The sequence below is a fragment of the Salmo salar genome, chromosome 01 (genome assembly GCF_965601325.2).
Source record: "Salmo salar chromosome 01, fSalSal1, whole genome shotgun sequence".
Taxonomy (NCBI): domain Eukaryota; kingdom Metazoa; phylum Chordata; class Actinopteri; order Salmoniformes; family Salmonidae; genus Salmo; species Salmo salar.
In genome coordinates, this window is record NC_138291.1 from 30,096,008 (window position 1) to 30,115,003 (window position 18,996).

At 41.2% G+C, this 18,996-nt stretch overlaps 1 protein-coding gene and 1 long non-coding RNA gene across 4 annotated transcripts in view; both read right to left on the reverse strand.

Moving 5' to 3' along the window:
- LOC106586068 (protein unc-79 homolog) overlaps positions 1-14,428 on the reverse strand; it is a 53,455-nt gene extending 39,027 nt beyond the window's left edge. For 2 of the 3 annotated variants that reach the window (XM_045694096.2, XM_082973426.1), the window contains exons 1-11: positions 14,290-14,428; positions 12,716-12,836; positions 8,695-9,008; positions 6,241-6,411; positions 5,898-5,993; positions 5,687-5,742; positions 5,414-5,543; positions 5,220-5,284; positions 4,306-4,394; positions 3,874-3,914; positions 2,906-2,934 (exon numbers count right to left, since the gene is read on the reverse strand). In XM_045694096.2, coding sequence (XP_045550052.2) covers positions 2,906-2,934; positions 3,874-3,914; positions 4,306-4,394; positions 5,220-5,284; positions 5,414-5,543; positions 5,687-5,742; positions 5,898-5,993; positions 6,241-6,411; positions 8,695-9,008; positions 12,716-12,836; positions 14,290-14,311 — 1,134 coding nt within the window. In that variant the 5' untranslated portion in view covers positions 14,312-14,428. The remainder of the gene's footprint in view (positions 1-2,905; positions 2,935-3,873; positions 3,915-4,305; positions 4,395-5,219; positions 5,285-5,413; positions 5,544-5,686; positions 5,743-5,897; positions 5,994-6,240; positions 6,412-8,694; positions 9,009-12,715; positions 12,837-14,289) is intronic. The other variant, XM_082973427.1, reaches the window with a different exon arrangement.
- A 1,056-nt stretch (positions 14,429-15,484) lies between these two features.
- Positions 15,485-17,358, reverse strand: LOC106599857 (uncharacterized). Its single transcript, XR_001327598.3, has 2 exons — positions 17,117-17,358; positions 15,485-15,940 (listed from the first exon to the last, which is right to left on the reverse strand). It is a non-coding gene; the product is annotated as an uncharacterized LOC106599857 (long non-coding RNA).
- Positions 17,359-18,996: the final 1,638 nt, after the last annotated feature.

Here is an 18,996-nt window from a genome sequence, read left to right on the forward strand (position 1 = left end):
ATGTTGGGGTGGTGCTGGAGATGATGAATATGAAGTTGAACAATTGTGAAATTTCCCTTTAAGTGAAATAAGATAAAATGCTCATATGCCTTAATAAACACACTGATGTTTAGACATTCCAAATGAAATGAATGTGGTGTTCTTTCACTTTGAGTATATTTGTGTGTGTATACTAATGTGTACGCTGGCATGGGACAGATAGCAACATTATTAGATATGTCTCTATGGTGTCTCATTTCTCCCCAAAAAATGGTGGCAATTGTGGACTGGCTTAATCTGATCAGCCACTAAAAGCTTTGGCCATTACAGAGATGCATTACCACCTATCAAATTAACAGATCTTCCCCTTCTCTGTTATCTTCCTCTCTTCCTCCCTCCCCCTGTCTCTGTTCTTCACCAAACATAAAACGGACAATTCTTTCCTTCAACGAAAAACCCCAGCTGCACACAATCCATAACTTGTTGTTACATTATGCTGAAAACTTGGTTAATGGACCATAGTCTACACAGTATATGAGTGTATTATACTGTCACTACAGAACACTGTGAAGGCAACCCCTAGTCTAGCTGTAACTAGCAATCACCTCTCAGATAGAACAACAATATGCTGGTAATGAGAGAGCTGGCGTGGGTCCAGGTAAGAGTTTAAAGAGCTTTCTGCGGTGGGACAAAGCCTATTGAAAAGGCTGTGTGAGGATTAAAACTGCTGCTGGATGAACTGGGATGGAGGACAGTTGTTGGCCAGCTGCTCAGCTTGATACACTACCTGAGAATTTTGAATTGTGTGTCAGTCTCCGTGGGAAACAAGGGGGAACTTTTATGCCCTTGGGACTGTGTTCCGGAACAAACATCATGCCCTGCCAGTTCCATTAAGACTGGGCCGTCCATCGGACAAGTAATGAAGGGAGTGTTCCACTTTAGGTCCCTGTAGCCTGTAGCAGGCTAGTATAGTGTTTCTTTCTACAGCACTTGAATGACACAAGTGGTTACCTCTCTCCTCAAATCAAATCAAGCACTTTTACTAGTCATTGGTAAATAAACACTGGATGGATGTTGGCATGATGGCATGATATATATATATAACTATATAACTATATATACATATATATATATATATATATATCTTACTATTTTCTATTTTGTAGAATAATAGTGAAGACATCAAAACTATGAAATAACACATATGGAAACATGTAGTAACCAAAAAAGTATAAAATATTTTATATTTTCGATTCTTCAAAGTAATCACCCTTTTCCTTGATGACAGCTTTGCACACTCTTGGCATTCTCTCAACCAGCTTCATGAGGAATGCTTTTCCAACAGTCTTGAAGGAGTTCCCACATATGCTGAGCACTTGTTGGCTGCTTTTCCTTCACTTTGTGCTCCAACTCATCCCAAACCATCTCAATTTGGTTGAGGTCAGGTGATTGTGGAGGCCAGGTCATCTGATGCAGCACTCCATCAGTCTCCTTCTTGGTCAAATATCCCTTACACATCCTGGAGGTGTGTTTTGGGTCATTGTCCTGTTTAAAAACAAATGATACTCCCACTAAGCACAAACCAGATGGGACGGCGTATCGCTGCAGAAGGCTGTGGTAGCCATGCTTGTTAAGTGTGCCTTGAATTCATAATAAATCACCAACAGTATCACCAGCAAAACACCCCCACACCATCACACCTCCTCCGCCATGCTTCACGGTGGGAACCACACACGCGGAGATCATCCGTTCACCTACTCTGCGTCTCACAAAGACACGGCGGTTGGAACCAAAATTCTCAAATTTGGACTCTTCAGACCAAAGGACAGATTTCCACCGGTCTAACGTCCATTGCTTGGCAAAAGCAAGTCTCTTATTGGTGTCCTGTAGTAGTGGTTTCTTTGTAGCAATTTGAACATGAAGGCCTGATTCACACAGTCTCCTCTGAACAGTTGATGTTGAGATGTGTCCATTACTTGAACTCTGTGAAGCATTTATTTGGGCTGCAATCTGATGTGCAGTTAACTTTAATGAACGTATCCTCTGCAGCAGAGGTAACTCTGGGTCTTCCTTTCCTGTGGCAATCGTCATGAGAGCCAGTTCCATCATAGCACTTGATGGTTTTTGCGACTGCACTTGAAGAAACTTTCAAAGTTCTTGAAATTTTCCTCATTGACTGACCTTCATGTCTTAAAGTAATGATGGACTGTAATTTCTCGTTACTTTTTTGAGCTGTTCTTGCCATAATATGGACTTGGTATTTTACCAAACAGGGCTATCTTCTATATACCCCCCCCCCCCCCCCCCCCTACCTTGTCACAACACAACCGATTGTCTCAATTAAGAAGGAAATAAATTCCACAAATTAAGGCACACCTGTTAATTGAAATGCATTCCAATACTTTTGTAAATGTGATATTTCAGTTATTCATTTTTAATACATTTGCAAAAAAATTTAAAAACCTGTTTCCTCTTTGTCATTATGGGGTATGCATTGATGAGGACATTTCTTTTATCATTTTTTGAATAAAGCTGTAACCTAACAAAATGTGGAAAAAGTCAAGGGGTCTGAATACTTTCCCAAGGCACTATGCATTAACTAACACATTAACCAGCAATGACATAGCAAGGGCGGCACAGCCACTGTCCATGATTAGGTAAGCAAAGCCATCCAAAAATGCAAACAAACTAGCAAACAATTCCAATCCACCACTCTTTTATTTTTTTATTTTTTTATTTAACCTGTATTTAACTCTACTTCACTTGTTGGTCTAATATGTAGAAAAAAGGGGTACTCATTTTTAGCCATGTATTTTTAGCCATAAAATATACTACTATGAATTCAGCATAAACTGATGAGAGCACAAACAAATACAAATACAAGCAAACACAAACACATATGAATGCACCTACATTCAGGCCTTACCTTCTTTTGACAAATAGCAGATATCTCGGCTGTAAAGATGAGGCCACAGAGATATTCACCATAACATACAGACAGACATTGGGTTCACCCACATAAAAATACTGTAGTATACCATGGTAGAAATACTGGACTAACTATAGTATAAATACTATAGTAAAACAAACTGTAGTATATACTATAATTACTTTGTGTTTTTTGAGGACTGTAGTATACTGTAGTATTTACTGTAGTGTTTTTGTGGACTATAGTATACTGTAGTATTTACTGTAGTGTTTTTGCAGACCTTACTGTAGTATTTACTCTAGCGCTTTTGTTTTATTATATTTGACATGGAATCGGAGGCTTTATCCTTGAAACCTACTGGAGAAATACTAAAAGAGCACATAACCTGAGGTAAGTCATTCTGAACAGGTAGTTCAGTGCTTCTGCTCTTTTCTGTAACCTGTAGGGAACACAATATTTGGTCTATATTTGGCATGTAGGTTTCTCACTTATGGGTGGCACAAACTGGGATATGGGAGAGGGGAGTGGGCAGGGTATATGCAAATTAAATACTGTAGTATTTATTATAATGAAAAAACGATGGTGTTTTTGCTAACATTACTGTAGTATTTACTAGTGTCATTTTTTGGGATAATACTGTAGTTATTACTATAGTATTCTACAGTATACCACAACATTCTATAGTAAGTACTACACATGATTGAGGGATACTACAGCGTATAGTATAGTATTCTACAGTATACTACAGTTTACTATAGTAATTACTGTAGTATTCTATTGTATAATGTATTTTTTTTCATGTGGGCACTCAGCCTAACTTCCACCTCCCTCCCTACAGTCATAACTACAACTCCTCTTTGATTGACTCTAGAGAGAGAGAGAGAGAGAGAGAGAGAGAGAGCGAGAGAGAGAGAGAGAGAGAGAGAGAGAGAGAGAGAGAGAGCGATTAATTTGCTAACACTCACCTTGGGGCAAGAGCACATCAACAAGCCATTCTGCATGATCTCTGTAAAGATCACACAAATATATAAATCATAAATCAAATTATAGTTAGCTGAGACTACCTCAGAGTTATAAATACACTTCTAGCAGATACACAAACATATACAGTAGTCTGCATGACTGCTTCATGATATATTGTGAGTCTTTAGTGAGGATCAAGGAAGAGACATTGTATTCTAAAGAGCTATACATAGACATTGTATACAGTATGCCATAAGTCAGAGGAAATGAGAACAAGTTGTTTGTGATGGCAATCTCATTATCTGCTCAATGGAATTATGCAACCATGGTGATGCCTCTCCCTCAGGATAAAGACCGGGATAATGAAGCAGACAGCAGGTGACGTATGTTTGGAATGGCATCTTGGTGGAGAGTAAGGTTTTACAACAACAGACCCTGATATCCTTTGGCTGCACTCCTCACAGATGTACAGAGGAGGGGGCTTCTCTCCCAGGGCAACGGAGAGGGTGGGATCGATGCACATCTATAGGGCGACAACAGACAGTTACAGGATCCAGAAGGAATATACAGTACAATAGTAGCAGTGATATATGATTGTAGGCGTCCTAAGAAGTGCATACCACACCCTATTTCTTCAGTGCTTGTGCCATGACACGTGATAACACCTCAAACTCAAATAAGTTTTGATGTCTTCACTATTATTCTACAATGTAGAAAATAGTATAAATTAAGAAACACCCTGGAATGAGTAGGTGTGACCAAAATTGTGACTGGTAATATATATAATATATATAATGTCCCCTCTACCTGTCTCCGCTTGCCTTTAGTCTGAGGCTGGCAGCATGCATATGTTTCTGTTCTGTTATCAATGATCTGTGCATGGCCCTGTATTAGGCCACAGTGCTAATGGCCGAGATGCTCAGATGGTGTTCTGTAATTTACTGCTCTCGTTTACAGGCATACTATCCTCAGGGGCGGTATGGGGTCATGGCTTCCAATTAGGAACCCCCCCCCCCCCCCACACCCCCCACACCCCCTCTGTGCTCCTGGGTAATTGAAATCTTGCCCCGTCCCTGTCCCTGTTCCTTTCTCCGCTCTACTTGACAGTTTTGAGCACAGTTGAGCAGAGACACGCAGAGCAGCGCAAACAGGCCTCGAGTTGTGTGGCCAGTGATATCATTACACGACAGAACAACAAAAGTCACTCAAGCATTTGCTGGTTCCTTTAATGTTGTGCTTCCAGCAGAAAACACGAAGACGCTTTTACACACCATGGCAATCTGGCACATACTTTGTGTATTCACTTTATGTTTGTGTAGACAGTGTACAGTAGTTAGTCAGATATTACCTTGACGGCAGGTTTATTGATGGCATTGTGACACTCAATGTGTTGGCAGTGGATGGGGTTCCAGGCTGTGGAAAATAGAATGGAGGGAAAAAGGGAGAGGGGAGAGATGGAGAGGTGGAAGGAGGATTAGACCTGCAATCTAAAGGTTTGTTGCACACAAGACCAACCTGACAGGCAGACCATAAGCCCCTCACCAGTGTACTGCAGGCCTCTGTATTCACTGATGGCTCCTGGGGGCTTTAGGTTTGGCCAGTAATGAAAGAGCATCTGCACGGCTGGAGGCTTTACTTGGGATGGTCCGTAGGATATGACATACAGCAGGTCCTGCCACAACACAACACACGCAATAGAGAACTACAATGTATGAACCTCTCAAAGCTATTCACTGACACTTTCCAGATCTATGAGAGAGTTGTTTGGACATCTAACCTACGTAAATATGGCACATGCATTTTGCGAACATATACCTTCCACACTTCCTGCTTGTGCTTCATAAGACACTCCAACAACTGACAGTGGTATACTGGAAACAAAAAGGCAGAGGCTAAAGTCAAACAGGTGGCAGGTACAACATAGTGTACAGTGCATTGATCAAAAGACAGGCTGTGCTACACTGGACATAGACACTGTGATGTACTGTATTGTACTGGTTGGGGATAACCTGAGTTAAAGGTTTACCTGGGTTGGAGGTGTACTGCATAGCAATCATTAGCATAGAGGAGGCAGATAGATTGACATATGCTGGAACGCCCCCTTCTCTTCTAGTGGAACCCACTAAAGAAGGACAGAAAAGACAAATGAAGAACCTTAACCTCATGAAGATCTGCATACTGTGGGACACCAACCTGGCAGTTCCTTTGATATGGTGATGCATACTGACATTTCTGGTAAATATGTATGACTACTGATATTGAATGAGACTTATCCCACTTAATGTCTTGTTAACTCCATGTTGAATTGAAAAGGGGTTCTTTTTCACATGCAAATAGATGGATGTTAGATACAGAGTGGCTGTACTCACATACAGCCATGGGGAGGAAAGAAGTGCTCAGGTACTCAATGATGTCTTTGTGCAGGAATGGGGGGAATGTAGCTAAAGTGGAGATCATAGTGTAGGGTAAAGTGCTGAGAATATCGTCACTGAGAAAGGGCAGGAGGCAAGTTGTTGTGTAAAATATGGACTGTCCCAGATCTGATGGGAGAAGGAAGAGCCAAGACGCACAGACACAGAGAGAGAGACAGTAATTCAATGAAATGTACATATGTTGCAAACATATGTAAGTAAATAAAAATATAGCATTACAACTTAAAGAAAATGGATAAATATACACCATGTATAAATACAACAAAATCCTGAGAGAGTATTGTGAGATTCAGTTTAGGTCAGTGCGGTTTCAGTAAAACCTATTAATACTGCACTGGTGTTTGCACTCAGCAAAGGGTAGTGCTTTCTAGTCAAGGAGATGCACTTTCATGCTTATTCCATATAAACAGATATACAGTGGGGGGAAAAAGTATTTGATCCCCTGCTGATTTTGTACATTTGCCCACTAACAAAGAAAGGATCAGTCTATAATTTTAATGGTAGGTTTATTTGAACAGTGAGAGACAGAATAACAACAAAAATATCCAAAAAAATGCATGTCAGAAATGTTATAAATTGATTTGCATTTTAATGAGGGAAATAAGTATTTGACCCCCTCTCAATCAGAAAGATTTCTGGCTCCCAGGTGTATTTTATACAGGTAACGAGCTGAGATTAGGAGCACACTCTTAAAGGGAGTGCTCCTAACCGCAGCTTGCTACCTGTAAAAAAGACACCTGTCCACAGAAGCAATCAATCAATCAGATTCCAAACTCTCCACCATGGCCAAGACCAAAGAGCTCTCCAAGGATGTCAGGGACACCTACACAAGGCTGGAATGGGCTACAAGACCATCACCAAGCAGCTTGGTGAGAAGGTGACAACATTTGGTGAGATTATTCGTAAATGGAAGAAACACAAAAGAACTGTCAATCTCCCTCGGCCTGGGGCTCCATGCAAGATCTCACCTCGTGGAGTTGCAATGATCATGAGAACGGTGAGGAATCAGCCCAGAACTACACGTGAGGATCTTGTCAATGATCTCAAGGCAGCTGGGACCATAGTCACCAAGAAAACAATTGGTAACACATTACGCCGTGAAGGACTGAAATCCTGCAGCGCCCGCAAGGTCCCCCTGCTCAAGAATACATATACATGCCCGTCTGAAGTTTGCCAATGAACATCTGAATGACTCAGAGGACAACTGGTGAAAGTGTTGTGGTCAGATGAGACCAAAATGGAGCTCTTTGACATCAACTCACCTCGCCGTGTTTGGAGGAGAAGGAATGCTGCGTATGACCCCAAGAACACCATCTCCACCGTCAAACATGGAGGTGGAAACATTATGCTTTGGGGGTGTTTTTCTGCTAAGAGGACAGGACAACTTCACCGCATCAAAGGGATGATGGACCGGGCCATGTACCGTCAAATCTTGGGTGAGAACCTCCTTCCCTCAGCCAGGGCATTGAAAATGGGTCGTGGATGGGTATTCCAGCATGACAATGACCCAAAACACACGGCCAAGGCAACAAAGGAGTGGCTCAAGAAGAAGCACATTAAGGTCCTGGAGTGGCCTAGCCAGTCTCCAGACCTTAATCCCATAGAAAATCTGTGGAGGGAGCTGAAGGTTCGAGTTGCCAAATGTCAGCCTCGAAACCTTAATCACTTGGAGAAGTTCGGCAAAGAGGAGTGGGACAAAAATCCCCCTGAGATGTGTGCAAACCTGGTGGCCAACTACAAGAAACGTCTGACCTCTGTGTTTGCCAACAAGGGTTTTGCCACCAAGTACTAAGTCATGTTTTGCAGAGGGGTCAAATACTTATTTCCCTCATTAAAATGCTAATCATTTTATAACATTTTTGACATGCGTTTTTCTGGATTTTTTTGTTGTTATTCTGTCTCTCACTGTTCAAATAAATCTACTATTAAAATTATAGACTGATCATTTCTTTGTAAGTGGGCAAACGTACAAAATCAGCAGGGGATCAAATACTTTTTCCCCCCACTGTATTCACAGACTTGCTATTTACAGATTACGATTACCTGGTGCAGTTAATATATACACAACATATGCCAGCCATAGCAATTTAACCTTTAAAATAGTTTTTTTATAGATACATTTCCATTTTCAATACATGTTTTAAAAAGAGATTGCAAACAGTTAATACATGTGTACAGTACGACAGTATGTCTGTGAATTCCAGTAAGTTATCAACAGAGTTAGCTGACAGGATCCAGCATGTTCCCCATCACCCCATGCATCCCTTTTGATCTTCTGTGGGACTCGTCTCTTGGAGGGAATGAAGCCAGAAAAGGCAGCTTCATGTGGTCAAGAAGGGTCGTGGGGCGATAGACACGTACAGAGGTACAGTATGTCCTGGTTTCACTCACCATGCTGACCATGCTGCAGCAGGGGCACCAGGTCAAGCAGGGTCACGAGGGTCGCATAGAGCCCCTGATAGTCCAGAGAGGGGTACTCTGAGAGCTGAGCGTCCCGACTCTGCTGCCCCTGCCCCCCGCGGTCTGGCGGGGCATCACGCAGAACGCTGTAAAGGAGGGAGCGAGTAACTGTAGGGTTGATGGAACTGACTTGTGGTCTTAGAGATGGGGTGAGTGGGAATGGCACAGGAAAAAGACACATGGTCATGGGCACGGCCAAATTGGAAGCTTCCTGGTTCTCCTTCCTGCCTGTGCGGGACAGAATGCTGCTCCGGGGGTGGGGGGAGGAGGGAGGGGATAGGGGGGAACAAGGGAAAAAAAGAGACAACAAAGACACAAAGAAACAGCACATTACATTGAAATGGCACTACAGAGACAGCGTAAATAGAAAAAAACAAACCCATATAGACCCCACATAGGATGCAGTGTCTCTAATATTTCACTGAAGGCATTGGGAATTGTTCCCTGCTTTATCTGTTCAGTGTGACATAGAATTACTTTAATTTTCTATTTCACTTTTTGTACATCTTTGTCTTCTGGAAACAATAAACATGAACAGAAACGTTTGCAAAAACTGCAATGATCACTGCATCTCATGCGTATCTGGTGACAAGGAGAAGAAAAAAATGCATGTTTTCAGTGGCAACCCCATACTTCTCCGAAGGGGAAACTGCAAATGGTTTTCCCTCTGTGGCTGCCATATTCCAATCAGATCAATTCAGCAGCAATCATACCGAGAGGCCAATGGGCCACGATGTTTCTCAGGGAAAATGATCCTGTTTTGTAGGGCTGTCGTCAAGGATGGGAGTGACACCAAATCAGTTAGGGAAAATACGGAGGTGACACTTTTGAAACATGCTTCAGCTAGTAATAAACATGTGTGTGAGGTTAGATAAGAGTTCCTGGGTCACAGCACATGTTTATTGCACCAGAGAAAAAATGTCTGTATGCATTCATTATGATACTGTATCATTATCATCAGGAGAAATAATGAGATCCAACAGGCATATGGATTCAAGTCTCTAAAATAAATGTAACAACTAATCTACGGTAGGGGAGAAACTATAATGACAAAGGAAGAGGTTGTTTCAAACAGGATGACAGGTAGCATTATGTTTGTGAGCTAATGGGGGATGGACGTTTGTGTTTGCTGTCCCCTGGGAAGGTGGATATCTCACCATTTAGAGAGAGGGAAGAACTAGTTGGTTGGTTTGTGTGTGGGGGTTCTAGGGGTGGGGAGGCAGGGGGACAGAGAGCCTTGCTCTTTTACTAAACATGATGTTATAGAACTAAGCTGTTCTATCAGTAAAATTACTTGGAGGTGCTTAGCATGAGAGCCCAGGTGACAAATTCTGATCTTTGGTTTTTCATAGAGGTAGAGGTATAGCATTTCTACAGGGGCAGTGAGTAAGGGGATTTTAGTGTAGCAATACAGAATAGCCTACTATTATGACATTTTACAAGATCAACATCATCATCCTCTGACTATTCCCCTGAAAGTTATACTCCGTAAGAATTTGGCCGCATGTTGGACGATTTTAAATACCGGAAACCGAAGTGTAAAAAACATTCTCTCAGTGAGTTGGAACAGATAGTCAGTTTCCAACAATGGGGGAGATTTGTTTTATATCTTGCGGAGTATGACTTAATATCACCACCCTCTTTGCACATATTCAACTGCAGAATTGAACTGAACACACACACAGACGCACAGAGACACACAGACAAACAAACACACGCACAATAATACACAGACACACGTTATGCACACACAGTAAGACATGTCTCAGATCCAATAAAACAACCTGCTGTCACTATCTTCTAAATGTTTTCGCTAACTGCGGCAATATCTAGTTTCTCTAAAGCTTGAGTGAGCCACTGATTATAAATTACATTACTGTAAATAAGCATTAACTAGGGGATATAACACCGTAATAACCACTGTTTCCTAGCTAAATGTGAGATATTTCATTTCCTTTGACTTGTTCATGCCGGGCAAGGTTCAAGAGGAACTAGGAATGAAGTACATCACATTATAATATGATACATGAAATGATCTTGATTCAGTATCAGACTGCATCTTGGTTCCTCACAGTCACTCAAAAGATTGATGGAATTTGGCATGGGGTCAGGGCGACTGTGAATCCATGGTTCACTGATGCAGAGAGCTAGACAGCTTGGCTGGTGGGTGTTACTTTCTAGATGACTGGCTGGGAGGAAAATCTGGAAACTACATGACTTGACTAATATATGACATGTTACATAGCACCCCTTGGAGTAAGCCCCTTAAAATGAGCCCAGGTAGCCGCATCCCTTTACTCTAATATCCTAATAGTCTTACACTGATATCGCTCTATGCTGCAGAATTAATGAAATATTCATTTGGCGCTCCATCCTCTGTCTGTGCTGGACTCTTTTTTTCCCAGGAACCTGACATATGCAAGCCTCAGTGCTCCCTGTATTTAGCTCACACTCTCTCCCTCTCTTCACCCCCGGCCAATGAAACACAGGTGTCTGTCAGAATGTCTGAGAGTCTACTGAGCAGTGCAGAGTGGTTTCAATGTGGGAGGCATGGTTTGTTGTGTGAATTGGGAGGGAGGAGATTTGGCTCAAGGAAAATATGAGGCGAATGTTACAGTATCATACCAGCGTGATTCCCTTCACACCCCAGCGATAGAGCCTCACAGACACAATTGTCATTAGAGTTAACATGCTGCCACAACATAGGCTCATACAATCACAGCCCTTGTCACACTCCATCTGTGCCAAGGACCAATAGGATGCCAGGCTTGTAACAATACACTAGCAAGCACATTTAGCTAGATCATTCTCTCAGCAAAGTCAGAAAGATCCAAGATACTTTACCAATATTGACTTGAAAATTATCATAATTTGGCCAGGAAAGAAATGAACCCACTGTGTGATGAAATGAAAATGATTGTCATAATCCCATAATTTTCATAAAAGTGAAACATGAAAGTTCTGTCTCCCTAATCCCCATCCCTTTAGATAACTGTGCCTAATGATGATGATTTATGTAGCCAATGATCAAAGCACATCTGATTCTCACAGAGAGCTCTGCTCAAACTCAACAAATAAATGTCACATACTGGTTGTGGCCATAATGGCTGCCCTGGCTTCTTGACCTGTTCTGAGGGGACGTGTTGTTCCCTCCACAGGCCCTCTGTCACTGCACACTGGGGACTGTCAGACCCAAGGAGCCAGAGGACCAGACCTCCCTTAGCCCCTCTGGGAGTGAGACTACAGGCCATCCTAGGAACATGTGCATCTACAAAGCTACCATTGAACCTACAGAGGGGTTGAAATTGCTATTTCTTTTTGGTACTTTTTCTCCAATATAATACCAACCATACCAGGTACACTCTGCAAAATAACAGAATTATTCACATTATTATTCATAACCGCCTACTTACAACATCAACACAATTCATATCCCCTTGAGGCACACCCACATTGGAAAGACTCAGTAATGGCAATCTTGGCAGATTTGATTTATTGGTTGGAACCCAACAAACCTTCTCTATTTTATTTAAAAAGAGCGTACTACAATATCAAACAGCCATGGGGCGATATGAGGGGATCGTGTTGTTGACTCTTGTTGTTGATATACTGTAGGATCATGGTCCTCATACAGCAACATGAAACATGGTATCACGGTATCACAAAGGCAGAGGATGGAGCAACTCAATTCCCTCTCTAAAGAGGACCTGGGTGGTTATCAACTAGGATTCTTAAATGATGATACACTTGCACTGTTGGAAACCGTTTCCCATATTTCCCCTTACATGTATATCTTCTAATTTCAACTGACTTCCTACCAGCAATAATCCTGTCTTATTGCTGTGCATGTATTAGAATTAGGCTAAACCCCAGTCACCTCTCCTCTGAAACTAAACATCAAATATTGTTACGCCCCGTTACTTCACCTGTGGTTCCAGCGCAGGGTACTTACCTGAGCAGGGTTTGGGAAAAGTATTTCAGTGTGTTTGCAATGTCTGTTCCGGAGGGCACGGGGTAAATATTGTGTTGCACACGGTTGTGATACTCTTGCAAGTATCGTATCTTAGAGGCAACTAAACAAGATAAAGAGCAGAGTAACAAACAAAAGAAGTCTGATGAAGCCTTTATCAAATCAGGGGTGGTGGGGGCAATAGGATATGGTTGGTACAGTATAAGCCTGGTTATTGATAGTCTGCCCCAAGCATGGCAAAGGGTCAGGGTCCTTGTGGCATCCTATCTGTCTCTCTTTAAGTGACCTTTGTGTTTGTCCAGCTAGGTCACAACCAGCCCTGGAGTGGGTTGTTTTGGTGCCATTTTGTGACTCGCGCTGGTAGTGTTTAGTGCTCGCTGACCTGCAAATGACAAGTCCCAAAAATAACAATTACACCCACAGGCTTTGTGTTTGTGTGGGGCAGGGTGTGGTGTATGTGTAATTAAATGACTGTGTGTAGGCTATACACATGGGTGGAGGAGTGTGTTCATTTTCTGCAAATTTCATACCAAGGAAAACATGGTTGGCTACAACGAAGTGGTTCTGTAAATAGAATCAGCAGGGCTCCCTTCAGACACACTTTGTAAAAACAGAAATGTACCTCGTCCACAGGCTCAATTGCTAGAGCCAACAGGGTGGAAAAAATTAGCAAGGGCGCAAAAAACTCTCGTTTTTGCCTGCCAAAACCAAATATCAACTCTTGTTTTTAAGGGCTAAAACGTGTGATACTTGTGCAAACTAATGTCTGACCAATTCAGTAATGTCAATGTAGCCTACAGAACGCAGGAGAAACAACACAAATCTCTATAAGCTACCTAGTGGGTGTTTACACATGGTACCATAGAATAGCATATAGTACCTTCTAAGATGCCCCAAACATGGCCAAATAGATGTAAAATCGTTTAAGCAGGCTTTATTACAGATAAATGTATATATAGGAACTTTGTTTATTCCATGCATTATATGCCTATTTGAGAAATTAGTTCTTTCAAGGTGTGTTGATTGACAACAACAACAAACCACCAATTGTTTATTACACTATGCATTTATTCACTCTCATTTTCTAGAGTAAATAATCTGATGTTTATCAAAGAGTGTAACCGCAGTCTGTTTATCCACCTGTTCAGAGGTAAATGATGAAGAAAAAAATCGTATTCATGTTATGAACGAAAAATATATGATATGAACAAGCAAATCAACCACATTATTGATCAACAATGCCACCATATTGTTCAGTGGAAAATGTATCAAATCGACCTTGATACCAATACAGCGTGTCAATCAAAAATGAATGCTTATTAATATCTGTTAGAATGTTTTGTCCATATATTTTTGGTGTCAACCGCCAGAACATAAAGCATCCCCTAGACACCAGCCCCTCGAGCCGTCCTCTGCAACGCGAGGACGTGTTGCAACCTGCCTTAGCAACCGCGGTTTCATCACCAAGGACAGCTCCCCTCATTCGCTTTCTTACTATAAAATTACACGAAAAAATGGGAGGATATAAGAGGAACATTTTAAATAATAGTACTTACATTGCTCTGCTTTCGTAGACATTGTGGAAATAATTCACGAATCATAAAACAAACACTGTCAAATGTTTTTTCTCCCCTACGGTGTTATTCCACCTTAGTCTTAAGAAAAGTGAATAAACACCCTCGCGCACAGGCTCGCTTTGGTTGTACCACTGCTGCCATGGAAGCAGGTTAACAGCAATTGAAATCTATTGCATTGGACATGTAGGTAATTTAAATGCATGTGGTGTGTTTCGTGGATATGTTATACATGTCATTTTATATGTATATGTCAATGTGCTGGTAGAAAAAGACGGACACAAATCAGAACATACTTTTCCAAATGGACTGTTCCGACTATGACAAAGTGTCATTCAAGAAAGTGATTTTTAACACCCGCCTCAACATGAGGCTGCTAATGCTCTTTTCGCAATTCAGCATCAACTGAGAATCTAAGTTCGAACGTGGTGGCATACTTACTCCTCTTAGGCTATATATCACTATTTTATATAGGCTAATTTATAATCAAGCACAGATGGTTATCAGAGATTTTGTAACTGTAACTTATAAAGGCATCAGGGGTCGCATTTTTAAACAATGTAATGTGACAGTATGCACAAAAACCATGTTTTGAAAATATACAATCAAACTACTGTACTTCTTTGTGGTAAACATAGGCCATTTGATCCACATTAGTTAGTGGTGAGAGAGAATTGCTCCTATAGTTTCTTGCTTTTCCAAGAGTCTTTCCATCATCACTGGGGGGTTATGGCAACTGACTATTTATATCATGAATGGTTTTCTTTTCTTTACAGAAAGTTATTGGAATTCTTCCAAGTTCACCCTAGTTAAAACAAGATAAATAAGATTTTCCAAAGATAAACAAGATTTTCAGTTCTGAGCCTAAGAGAATGGACACTATGAGCTTAACTAGCCTTCTCAACAGATCTCAGTGTGAGCCAAGAACCAAGACTAAAGTATTCCCATCTGCAGCTGATAAAGTAACAACATCCTGTCTCTGGAGCCTGGGCTGACGCACTGGTTCCTGGTACTCCTTGTCCACTAGAAGACAATCACGCATTCCACTAGAAGAAAATCACGCATTCAACGGAAGTCAAATATAGATTGGAATTCTGAAGCTGAAAACATAGTTGGCCGTGGGCCAGCCTGCTGAAACAATATTTAATGTCTGCAATAAAGACAAACAACAATGCAACAGTGTGCCAACTTTGTCTTTATTGATCTTTGTCAGATAGGATGGCACTTACTGCAGATGTATGATTACAAATAGAAGCAGTGCTAATTTAAGGGACGAATCCATAATGCATTTACAGTGCCATCAACTAAAAATACTACATGTCATGATCCCACCTCTTTAGAAACTAAGTAAATGGAAAATATGCAACATTATACCATCCACCTGGTAAATTATTGTGGTTTCATTCATCTGTTTATATCTTTATTAATCTTATACATTAATTAAGACAAGATACATTTAGGCAATGTTTTTGTCTTTCGCTGATGTTTCACTGATGTCTTACTAATGCATGGTGGTGTAGCCCAGTCAGGGTTCTGGAGGGGGTCTTTGGCGGTAAACTGGGATACGGTGCATGATCCATCCAGCTGGAGCCAGGAGAGCGAACGCAAACACTGACATTGTGAAGAGAGATTGCTGTGAGGGAAACAAAGAGACCAGATACACATTTAGAATATAAAACAAACAGGCAACAGCTGAATGTAACTCCTTGGTCATGTAATTACACTGTAATTACCTGGGTCAGGTTTTTATGCATTTGTGTAAAACCCATCGCCCCCCCCCCCCCCCCCCCCCACTCTCTCTCTCATAAACACCAACTTTCTGTCTCTCCCTGTTTATCAAGCCCTATCTCTCCTTCGTGTTGTAGGCTTACAGCTGGGCCGACCAATTGACCTGCACCCCAGAGGGTCATGATCCTTTGCTGTGATTATATTACATCATGGTCTCCCTAGCACAGTCTCCATCCCCCTGCCTGCACACCATCCTCCCCTGACACTGTTGGGCTTCATAGCTACACCCATAAACGATCAGTTAAAAACCCTGTGGATGTCCTTCATAGCTACACCCATAAACGATCAGTTAAAAACCCTGTGGATGTCCTTTATAGCTACACCCATAAACGATCAGTTAAAAACCCTGTGGATGTCCTTCATAGCTACACCCATAAACGATCAGTTAAAAACCCTGTGGATGTCCTTCATAGCTACACCCATAAACGATCAGTTAAAAACCCTGTGGATGTCCCTGAGGAAAGTCGAGCGGACGGCTGCACCAACACTAGGTTCTGTCTCACAACTCTGTCATCAGATCTCTTTTCCGAGGGGAAAGCTTGGCACTACTAACTTAAATAAATATAAATACAAATACATTTATTAATAAAACATCTTTCTATTTTAACTGGAAAACCCCCTTCACTTGAATTCACCACATTATAGAATGTAAAGTAATGTGTTAAAGATATGGCTGCCTCAGACTGTAGCTTTGTCGTAGTGTTGTAGTTTCTTGTCTGATGTTTGTGTAATTTTAGGAGTTCAGTGGGCCGCAATTCGTCAGAATTAGCTTTGTTTTAGTTCAATTCCTATGAGCTTTGCATGGACCAGCTTGACCATTGAATTCTGACATTGAATGGTAATATAAGATAATATATACTTTCAAACATTTGCAGGCAACAAAATAAAGAATGCAAAAATTATAATGAAATTGGTAACATGAACATAACGAAACAATTACCAAATGGGACACTTCCAAAACAATATTTTTCTGGTTGCAAGAAATAAGTTGGACAGAGAGATGAGGAGCATTGGTTCCTACCCCAGGCCCAATCTTGTCCTTGGGTGGCTTGCTGTAGATATTTGATATGTGGTCCTGCAGAACCGCCTTTGTCCTTACAAGGAACCCAGAGGGTCCCCTAAAAAGAGCAAACATCACTCTATTTAATCCTGTGTGGCTAACGTCAGGTTCACAGCTTCTGGACAGCACACTCTATCTCAGTAACACTGGAAAACTTCCCAGCAGTACATCCTCTGAGATAGAGGCACTGGGCTTTCATCAAGCCTTCCCATCATTATCATCCAAAGGGAGGAGTCACTACAACAGGGCCCAGACTCCAAAACACACCATTGTCAAAAAACTTAGTATACATGCAATCATAGAGGCTGGCCAAATGTATTGAGGAATGGTATGATTGGGCTTTATATGATTGGGTTTAATTGCAATCAAATGGTATAGAAATTATCTATGGAAACGTTTCACCACAAAATTAATCCTACTTGCTTGACACCTTGAGAAAATAAAACCAGTGACACTGACTGTAGCCCACTAAGACAAAGGTTTATTCACAGATGATGAATTCTACATTAATATTTAGCTGGTGCAGAATCATCCATATCACATTTGCAATGTATAGTCAGATTATATGGGAGGCAATGAGGTCAGCACCAAACATTCAAATAACCAACCACACAACAAAAATAACAGCAAGCGGTGTTGTGTCATAAGTCACTAGGAAGCAGGGGGTTATGGGTATTGCTGAAACAGATATTCCTTATCTGAGACTCAGAAAGAGTAAATATGGTTACTGCCTGGTTACTGTGAACATACTTATCTAAAGGTCCAGTGTGATGCACTCCAGATAGAGAGCTCTATTCTCAGGGCGTATGCTACAGTTTGTGAGGTCCAACTGAAAGACGTGACATCCATGACAACAGATTTGACCAGAGTGGATTACTCTCATCGCACATTAATATTGTCATTCAGGAAATGTTTATAGGATGTTAGTGCAAATAGAAAAGTGCAAAAGAGAAATAGGCCTACAAGATTTAGGAACTTATGGCCTATACCAACCACATGAGAATCATTGTAAATTTGTAATATTTGAATAATCACCTAGGCTACTATGATAACAAGTGAATTAAAGTAATCAGGGGAAAAAAATCATATTTATAAATGAAATTCCACCACAATCCATGCCTATGGTCTGAATGCATTACATATAACATATCACCCTCCATTGGAGGACATTGGTACTTCAATGATGACTGTGAATGCCACACCAAAGACCACAGCCTAGCCTAGGGTTTCCCAAAGTCAAGCCTGGGGGCCCCCCTGGGTGCACGGTTTGGTTTTTGCCCTAGCACTACACTACTGATTCAAATAACCAACTCATCAACCAGCTTTGATTATTTGAATCAGCTGTATAGTGCTAGGGCAAAAACCAAAACATGCACCCAGTGTGGCCCCAGGATTGACTTTGGGAAACTCTGGCCTAGCCTACAGTGCAATCAACTATCAATCTAGCCTACTTCTTTTGTAGCCTAATAATACCCATCAGACCAAACACACCAGCAAATAGCCTAATTGATTAGGTATATAGCCTATTATTGAATTATTTATAGGCTTGATTGATTATAGATCACTTTTTAAACAATTTTCATACCACAGCTGCATGTTGGTAAATAATCTAGGTGGGTTGGTTGTTTAACAACAAAACTGACGATGGGTGCATCTACGGAGCAAAACAGATTGGGTTGGCTTAGAAATCCGATAAAAATGTGCATGTATAAATGTCATCATAAGATGCATTTGCTCCATTGTTTACATTTTTGTGAACCACTCTTTGATGGTAGCCTTTGCACATCTTACAGACTTTAAAATATTAATAAACAGCACTTTTGCTGCTTTTTTACTGTAAC